This window comes from Syngnathus floridae, chromosome 6 (assembly GCF_059516105.1).
Source record: "Syngnathus floridae isolate MCC-2025c chromosome 6, RoL_Sflo_1.0, whole genome shotgun sequence".
In the NCBI taxonomy this organism is placed as follows: Eukaryota; Metazoa; Chordata; class Actinopteri; order Syngnathiformes; family Syngnathidae; genus Syngnathus; species Syngnathus floridae.
In genome coordinates, this window is record NC_142418.1 from 11727717 (window position 1) to 11737204 (window position 9488).

At 40.4% G+C, this 9488-nt stretch overlaps 1 protein-coding gene across 1 annotated transcript in view; it reads left to right on the forward strand.

Annotated features, from left to right (window-relative positions):
• furinb (furin (paired basic amino acid cleaving enzyme) b) overlaps positions 1-6569 on the forward strand; it is a 42533-nt gene extending 35964 nt beyond the window's left edge. The window contains exons 12-16 of the mRNA XM_088378478.1: positions 1317-1434; positions 1532-1711; positions 2063-2190; positions 5319-5447; positions 5757-6569. Of these exons, the coding sequence (XP_088234604.1) occupies positions 1317-1434; positions 1532-1711; positions 2063-2190; positions 5319-5447; positions 5757-6424 (1223 nt within the window). The 3' untranslated portion in view covers positions 6425-6569. The remainder of the gene's footprint in view (positions 1-1316; positions 1435-1531; positions 1712-2062; positions 2191-5318; positions 5448-5756) is intronic.
• The last annotated feature ends 2919 nt before the right edge of the window (positions 6570-9488 follow it).

Below are 9488 nucleotides of genomic sequence, written 5' to 3' on the forward strand. Positions count from 1 at the left end.
ACTGAATGTGGCAGGTCTGTCAGTGAGGCGATGCATGTAATAAATGGACTGACCTTTATAAAGTGACAACCAGCATCGTCAGTAGCATTCATAAGCATTTTATTAACTTTGCTATGGTCTGTTACAATGATGACATATCTTGGTGTATTATGTATTAGGCAACTATTCTATAGCCTTGGGGTTTTTTTTTAGTTCTGATTGCAAGGAAAAGTTTAACTGAGGTAGAGGACAGGAAAAGAAATGGTAAAACGGGCCTCCCCCAGTGAGTAAGAGCAGGTCCCTGTTTGCCAAGTTAATCTCTTACAGTAGTCATTATTGTGCTCTATCACTATAAAAAGATATGATGTAGTTCAAATGGAAGATTTTTCCAAGATAAATATTTTTTCTAGCATTTATGTGACCTTAAACAATATGAGTCAATTTAAAAGGAAAAGGAAAATAAATCTTTTTGAGGGGTGGAAATAACACTGTTAGCTACGTTTATTTGTGTTTCTCCTCTCAAGACAGTACAAATCATAGGTCACATTGATGGTTGAAAAACCTTTGAGTGATTTATCCACCCATCCATTTTCTGAAGCACTTTTTCGCACAAGAGTAGCGTGCATGCTGGAGCCTATTCCAGCAGTCATTGGGCGGTAGACGGGGGACACCCTGAATTGGTCAGCACTCAACTGCAGGTCACACATAAACAACCGTTCGCACTCATACTCTCACCTATGGGCAATTTGGAGTGGTCAATCGGCCTACCATACATGTTTTTGAAATGTGGGAGGAAACAGGAGTACCCAGAGGAAATCCACACCGGCACGTAGAGAACATGCAAACTCCACACAGGAAAGTCGGATTCAAAATCGAAACCACAACCTCTGCTCTGTGAGGCGGACGTGCTAACCAGTCAACCACCGTGCCACCCTGAAGTGATTTATGCCAGTCTCATTTTATCAGACCACAAAAATGTGGCATTTCCACTGAGCTGTATAGAGATGTTTTACAGTCTTTATATTGCTTACACTGTTTGCCGGGAATGATGACTGGCTGAGTAGTAAAGAATTTTAACTGTAGAGTCACAAAAAGCTCAGATGTGGACTTGATAGGTTTGTGAATATCTTTTCTACTAACCGCAATAATCTCACAATACAGCTGTTGTAAAATAATTTTTTAGGTCATGTACGTATGCTGTAGGTCTTCAGTACATTGTAATTTCTTTGGTAATTTGCAATGAGTGATTAAAAGGCTGATTTGCAATTTGTGTCTCCCTTACTAGAAAATAATGCTAATGAACTGTGTGTACTAACAACGCCCCGTCCCCCCCACAGTGAGTCACTCATATGGTTATGGGCTCCTGGATGCTGGCGCAATGGTGGCTTTAGCACAAAACTGGACCAGAGTGGGGCCACAGCACCAGTGTGTTCACACAATGCTCACAGAACCAAGGTGAGTGTTGGACACATCAGTCACCATATTGCCCCTCAGGAGTGGCACATTTATTTGTGTAGACACGTACCATTAAGCTGTCTTGTCAAATCTGCAGAGACATCGGGAGCAGGCTGATGTTCAGTAAAAGCGTGGATGCCTGCTGGGGACGGCCAGACTATGTCAGCTCTCTGGAGCACGTTCAGGCTCGTCTTACTCTCCTCCACAACCAGAGAGGCAAGCTGGCTATTCATCTCATCAGTCCACTGGGCACACGCTCTACCCTCTTGTTTCCCAGGTACACAAAGAAACACTTTTTTTTCCACTCTGAATTTCACATGTGAGGTGTACAAACCTAGAATTTGTGATGCAGAGTCCTGACAGACAAATAGAAAAAAAATCTGTTAAGATAAATTTAATCTAATAGTAATTAGACATTTTCTGTTGTAAATCACCTTTTGGAAAGTTACCTGCAAAATTTGGAACTATCAAGAAACATTCCATTGGACATAATGTTAATGAAGGTATATAAACTTGCAGGATTTGCTTTATTTCTATTCAGTACTATTAAGTTGCTCTCGATAACACTTTCTAAAACACATTTTTCATTTCGATACAGAGAAAAGAAATACTGTCTCTGTTCTTGCAGGCCAAATGACTTCTCCACTGAGGGATTCAATGACTGGGCCTTTATGACCACCCACTCGTGGGATGAGGATCCTCAAGGGGAATGGACCTTGGAAATAGAAAATGTTGCTGCTAATAGCCGAGACTATGGTAACCGAATTGGCTTCCATTATTTATCACTTGCATCACATTTTTGTATTTTTTTTATTTTTTTATTTGAACTACAATATTGGTACAGTGGAGCTGGACATTAGTCTGTGTGGCGTTAGCATATTCTCCCCAGGTTTACATGGCTTTTCTTCAGCTACTCTAGCCAGCTCTCACATTGCATTAAATTCATGGCAACATTATCGGACGATTAAATGAGAATGTTAATTTTGTTTATACATATGTCCTTCAGGCGACTTGCAGAAAGTGTCCTGCCTCTCACCCCATCCGAAGTCAACTCATGTGTGACCCTGAATACAAAAAAATAAAATAAAAAATGGATGATTGGATAAACTATTTCACAACGGTACTCTGTAGATCACTGATGTCCGGCAAGGTTGAACCGTTAACAAAAGTGGAGAAAAAATATTCTAAAACTCTGTATTGATTTTTTTCCAATTATAGCTGCAGTGTTCTCTGACAACAAGTCAAGTACACGGCATTGGATAGACTTCAATATGAGCCCACGCACAAATTCAGAAGACAAAAAAAACCTCCCCTTCTAGCAGCCATTTAATCTTTTCAATAAAACACAAAATAAATCAGAATAAACAGCAAGGTCGACTCAAACATGGACAAAATTGTTGGTAACCCCAAATGAGAGAAAAGCCCACAGTGGTTAGAGAAATAACTTGAATCTGATGAAAGTAATAATACATTTTTGAAAATTAAAGAAAATCAGCCAGTTAAAATTGTGGTTCAGCAGATTTAAGAAAAACAAGCTGATGAGATATCTTTAACCAAAGTGCGTTTCCTAATTAGCATTACTGCTGTTGTTTCAGGGCATTTAAAGGAAAATTAAGGACAAGCATGTTAGAATTTCTAATAGGACAATCTCCGAGCAGCTTGATGTTCCTATGTTGCAAGTATTATTCAGAAATTCAAGATCAACGGGACCGTAGCCAACCTCCCTCAACCTGGCCGCAGGAGGAAAATGAAGGAGAAATTGAAGTGACGGATAATACAAACGGCAACCAAAGAGCCTAGAGCAACAGCCAAAGAAATTGAAGGTCACCCCCAAGGTCAAGGTACATTAGCGTCAGATTGTAACATCCATCGTTTGAGCCAAAGGGGACTTTATAGAAGTTGACCAAGATGGAGGTGGATATAAATTATTAATAAAAAAAAGTGACCCTGGAATTTAATAATAATAAAAATTAAAAATCTGATGAACCACAATTCAAAAGCAGTGACTGATTTTCATTGGTTAATTGTAATATAATTTTTTTGAACTTTTGTTACATTCAATTTCTGTGACCATTGTGAGGCATTCTTTCATTAACAGAAGTGTCAAAACTTTTGCATAATTATCCAAATACACAGTATGTTGTATTTGGAGGGATTGTGCCATTTCTTTAATTTTTGGTGTGAAGGGAATTGTTTCCATGGTAAGTGTCACGTCTCGCCCCAGCCGTGTTACTATGTGTGTCTGTCTTGGTTTCTGTCTGTGTGCTCGCCCCTCCCCTCCTGTGTGCCCATGATTAGTTTGATTATTCTCACCTTCCTCTTGTTACCTGTCGTGTATATAAGTCATGTCTGCCTCTCACAGCCCTTCGGATCGTTGTGTGTGTTGTTGTCTCGACGTCGTTTGGTTCCTGTTGTCTTTATGTCTTCACGTCCTTTGTTTCGCGTCTCTGTCGGTTAGTCCTTTTGTTATTTCGTTAAGTCATGTCAGTTTGCTGAGTCTATTAGTTTGTTTTGCTGAATAAACCCTGGTCCAAGCGGCATTTGGTCGCCCTGCTCCGTCCGATCCGTGACAGTAAGCCTTTATCTCTCGTCTGTATTGACTGAAACATCTTTGCTGACTGACCTTTGCTGCCGCACAAGATGGAAAACATATTCTTTTTCCAGCCACATTGAAAATTGTTGTCATCTTTCTCCGTGGTCAGGTCTTCCATTTATTTTGTCATTTCTGTGTCACATTACTCTCCGTCATCAGCACCACGTTTTTCTAAACTCCCCGGCTCTTGTTTTCATATGTAAGAATTAAGATTGTGCCCTTCTTTTTGTGTCAGGTAATGACGAGCACGGTGGTTTTATAATATGCCAACATATTATTTTCCTAATTGGTACGTATATTGTCTGCTGAAGGGCAAATTATCCACAGTACTGCCCAACCTTTTCGTCCTCCTTCAGTTCTAGGAAACTACAAAAGCAAGGAACAAGGAATTAAGGCACTGAGAAATTGAAAAGTGCGGTAGATAACATTTGTGTTATTGTGCCACTTCTGTCTCACAAAGAATGCCCATGCAAAATGTCAAATTGAAAATTGGCCAATTTTGGCACTTGTCTTCCCGACAAGTCTTATCATCACCCTTTGGCGAAGTCCTCATCAGCTACATTAACCTTTTTAGTTTTCCCTTTTTTTTTTTAAAAAAGGGAATAATGGTAATCACTGATTATTTTACAACCTGAGTCTTTGCTCGTCTGCTCTCTCTCTGGGCCGTCTTTGGTGTTGTGGTCACGTAACTCGCAACATATATTTACGTCCTCCTATGTGTCCTCATCACACATTTCAGTGTATTTTATTCAAAAATGGCACTGACTAAAAGAGAGCCCATTAGCATGCTGCCTTGTTTATTTACACATCATTCATCAACACTGGGAATACTCCACCCCGGCGTGTGAAATGATCCTTCATGTGGATCATTCGTTTTAAATGAACTGATTCACACAAATATCCATTTGGCACTGTTACTATAGCCTGAACAGCCCCTATATCGTTTTCTCAGAGCAGCTGGGCGTGACAGCAATGTGATTTTTCTGGCCTGGAACAGCTGACAGTAGATATTGTGTTCAGAATAATGGCATAGGATAACGGCTGAGTAAAGCTCCAAAATCTTATGAACGCTTTTATATTCGCACACTCAAATCCACATCCACAAGTCAAAACATGAAAAAAAATGTATCAAATGTGGTATTCCTTTTCAGAATTGTCTAAAAATAGCAGTCCGTGTTCTCAATGCATTTCCATGTATAGCAGCAGTACTGCCATCATATTAATAACACCATCACTTCCTCTTTTAGAAATTTTAAACTTTACTTCCTGTTGGTCCGTCCATCTCTTTCAGGAGTGCTGAGTCAATTCACGCTCACTCTGTGGGGCACAGGGTCCAGTGGGGTCAGCCCGTTGTCGTCGGACTTCCCTCGGCCCTCCAACAACAGCTGCAAGACGTTCGATGCCCAGCAGATCTGCATCGGTGAGTCATCGGTTGTCTTCACATCGGGGGAACGAACAACTTATATGGGTCACATACCAGGAAAAGTAAAATTGCACTTCATTATGAAGCGCTGAAGTGGATATTGCTTTTTTCTGATGACAATACATGTTTGCAAAGCGTACGTGCTCCATTAAAGCCCACAAGGAAATATAGCTCGTGTCAGTTTAAATTGCAAACAAGCGACTGACAGCAGACAGGAAGTAATCAGCCCGAATTTAGACGAGGACCTGATTTTAGATTTACACGTGCAAAAACAATGTTCATGGTTTTGTCTTGCTCCTGCCACAGAATGCAGCCCAGGCTTCTCACTCTTCCTCCAAGGCTGCGTTAAGTTGTGCCCTCCTGGTTTCACTTCGGGGCCGCAGCTCCTCAATCTCTCTCTCGAGAACTGGGTCGACTTGTCTTCAGTACAAGCCTGCCTGCCCTGTCATCCCGCCTGTCTCAGCTGCTCAGCCACGGGGCCCACGGACTGTCTGTCCTGCCCTCCTCACAGTCGCCTGGTCCTCACCTCCTGCCTGCACCAGAACCAGGTGCAGCGCAAATCTCCTCTTGCCGGAGGGGAGCCCGGAGGAGAGGATCCAAAATTAGATGATGATGATAAAAGCGTCGGCGGGGTGGCCCCACCTGATCCTCGCTCATCTTCTCACTTTCCTGTCGTTGTGGCGATCCTTAGCTGTGCCTTTATCTTGACGGCCTTTGCCGGAGTGTTTCTCATACTGCAACTGCGCTCGCGTGGAGTCTCTTCTGGCCGGAGGACCAAACTGCCCGACAGACATGTGGGCTTTGGTTTCGGCCCAGGCCGAGGACAGAAGAGGAAGGCTCGCATATGCTACAAGGGAATCCCCACTGTGTGGGGGGATGAGGACATGACCACTTACGAGTCTGAATCAGACAGCGAGGAAGTTGACGGTCACAGCGAAAGGACAGCTTTCATCAAGACTCAGAGTGTCATCTAGACGACCCCATTCCAAGATACAGGGGTCCTCGGTTTACAATGGAATTCCTCAGAATTTGTCAGAACATGTAGTTTGTTGTAGTGTTCCTAAAAATTTAAACCAATTGAAATATGACTATCTGAATAAATTCAGGGTTCTCACTCTGCTTGCATAACTCGTCTCTGGGCTTCCCCCCACGTTACATATTACAACAACTTATTGAAATTGAGATTTGGGAACCAAAAACATGCACCGCTTGCGACACGCATTTGAATTTCCTCGGAAATGCACCCTTAATTTTTCTAGCGTATTCCACACAAAATGTCTTTTTCTCGATCATGAATTTCATTTTTTACTGTGTAAAAAAGGAAAGTAAAACTTTTAACTAATGTAAAATGTTAGATATGAAACATTTCATGTAATTAATTGATAATTTGAACTACAATTGGCTGTTATTAAATCATAAAATTTAAAACAGGAAAAAGAAAAACTGGAACACTGATGTGAAATAATCAACAAGGAAGTGCTAGTGCCTTGTCGCGAGATGTATTCTTTCACCACTTCACACTCTGATTTGTTCGTACCTTCGAAAACATCCTTTGTCTGGAAACGAGGACCCCTGTAACAGTTTCAGACCCCAACCCAACACGATTAAATATTATTTGTACTTTGGGGAGGAAAACTAAACGGAGGCCTACTTGTCCCACCAAATGTCTTACTTATTCTGCCCACCTTTTTTTAATAATTGTGTATTTGTTAATGTGTCACTTGCTTAATTCTGAAATCCCCTATTTATATAATGGTAAAGTGGATTAGGCAGTTAGCTCACAGGTGTCAAACTCCTGCAGACCAGCTCTGGCCCTACATATCATTGCGAATGTTTGCCACAAGTTTTCCTCAATCTTAAACAAGCTAATGATAGATAAAGGCCCTTACACTGAACATGCGCTAGAATTGCCCGTAAACAAACAGATCAAGCAGATCATCTTTGGGCTAGTGGACATAATATTAATTGTAATTGAATTAGTTTGAGTAATAGAAAAAAGTTTGACACCCCTGCTTGAGCTTTTTGGGGTTTTTTTGCAATAACATTATGGTGCCATAGCAAAATACTTTGTATTTATTTATTTATTTTCACAGAATTTTAAGTGCTGATACATTTTGCTTTCTTTCACTTAACAACGCAGTATTTTATTGTATTTATATAATTTGAAGTGTGGTATAGAAAGTGTTTGTCGGGCAGCGCTTTACAGCATTCCCTGACACGCTTCCGTTGTGGTCCCTCCCAAGGCGGTTTCTGCCATTTAAACAGAGCAGAACAGCCACTCGGAACAAAGGCTCAGGTCCTTACAGTGAGAAAGACAGAAAAATGTCTCCATGTTTGTTACCGATTAAAGTGCTTTACTATCAAGATATTTCTGTTCTCTTTTCCAGCCTGAAGCAATGTTGATTTATTCCCAGAAGATCTCAGTTAAGGTGAGGACTACTTGTAAGCAAACATTACAAGTTATTTTTCCTTCAATTGCCTTGTATAACAGCCGTAATAGGACTATCGAGGACACTGTGCAAAAAAAAAAAAAAAGAGGTAAAAATGCAAGAAAAAATACCAAGTTATCGGAATCCACTCATCCATTGCATTTCCATTCCTGAGCTGACATTCGAACCCCAAACCTCAGAACAGTATGGCAGGCATACTAACCTCTAGGCTACCCTGAAGCACTTCACATTAAAACTATTAAAAGTAAAACTTTATTCTCGTTGTATCACAACCACCATTTTATTATTCATTTTATTTTTCATGGTCCCTCGTACATTGACGTAATCAGATTACACTGATTAAGTTCAAATGAAATCTTGTATTATTTTTACATATTACTTTTTCTATTTAACTCACAGTGGAATATATCACAGAGATCAGTTTCAGGCTGGAATAAAATGGTGTTGGTGTTTGCAAAGACCACTCTGTCTTTTCTATATTCTATACACACACTTAGCATTGCTAATTGTATTTGCTCTCCAAGCAAGCAGATGGCTGTTAACATCTCCCTGGCCTCGTTTCAGCTTTATCACGAAGCACCAGTACTCATTTATGCACAGATGTTTGAGCATATTTCTGATAATCAATGTCCACCTTAAGTTCCATGTCCTACTATGCACTTTAACCGTACGAGTAAGACATACAAGTATATTGACTGTCTTGTTAATAGTGCCACAAATAACACAGTACACAAATAAACCTTACTAGTAAACTCCTAAACTGCACCAGTGATACTACGAGACCCAATTCATAGGCATGTGTCACAAACTAGTAGCCACCTAGAGTTGGTTGTGCAATGATGTGTGGTGAGGTAATATCAGAATCTATCCGTCTATCTGTCTGTCTGTCTCTCTCTGTCTCTCTCTCTATCTCTATCTCTATCTATCTATCTCTATCTATCTCTAAATTAGCAATTTGAATTTAGCCCCACACTGAAATATTTTGTTCGCGTTTGAAACGTTGATTGTTATAACGCTCACATACTTTAAATGGAGATCTGTCAACAAAAGAACAAGCAATCAAGTTCGATTTGATCTTACTTGTTTAATACTTTATCTCATTCAAGGTCAAATTTAAAATGGTTATTGTCTTAAGGCCTTTTCACACTGCACTTGTTTTTCATGGTGTGGATGCTGAGGGTTGCTTAACGGCTTACCAGTCAGTAGAATGGATGCTTTTCCTGCACTCTGAAATCACTTTGCCAAGCCCAATCCTATTGGCCATCTGACATCCCAGCAACGCCGCTCCCCGGGCTAAACGTTTTGGCAAATGCCACGCTTGTGTGTCGCACTGCGATGCGACACAGCATTCCTTTTCAAGCTCACGCATCAATTAAAGAAGTGGTCCCCAACCTTTTTTGCGCCACGGACCGGTTAAGCCTCAAAAATATTTTCACGGACCGACCTTTATATAAATAATACATTTATATAAATAAATAATACATTTATAATAAATATATAAATACGATGAGATGATGAAATAAAATGATACGACTAGCATAAAAACAAGTATAAACCACATAAAAATGAAACTCAGCATTACGTTAAA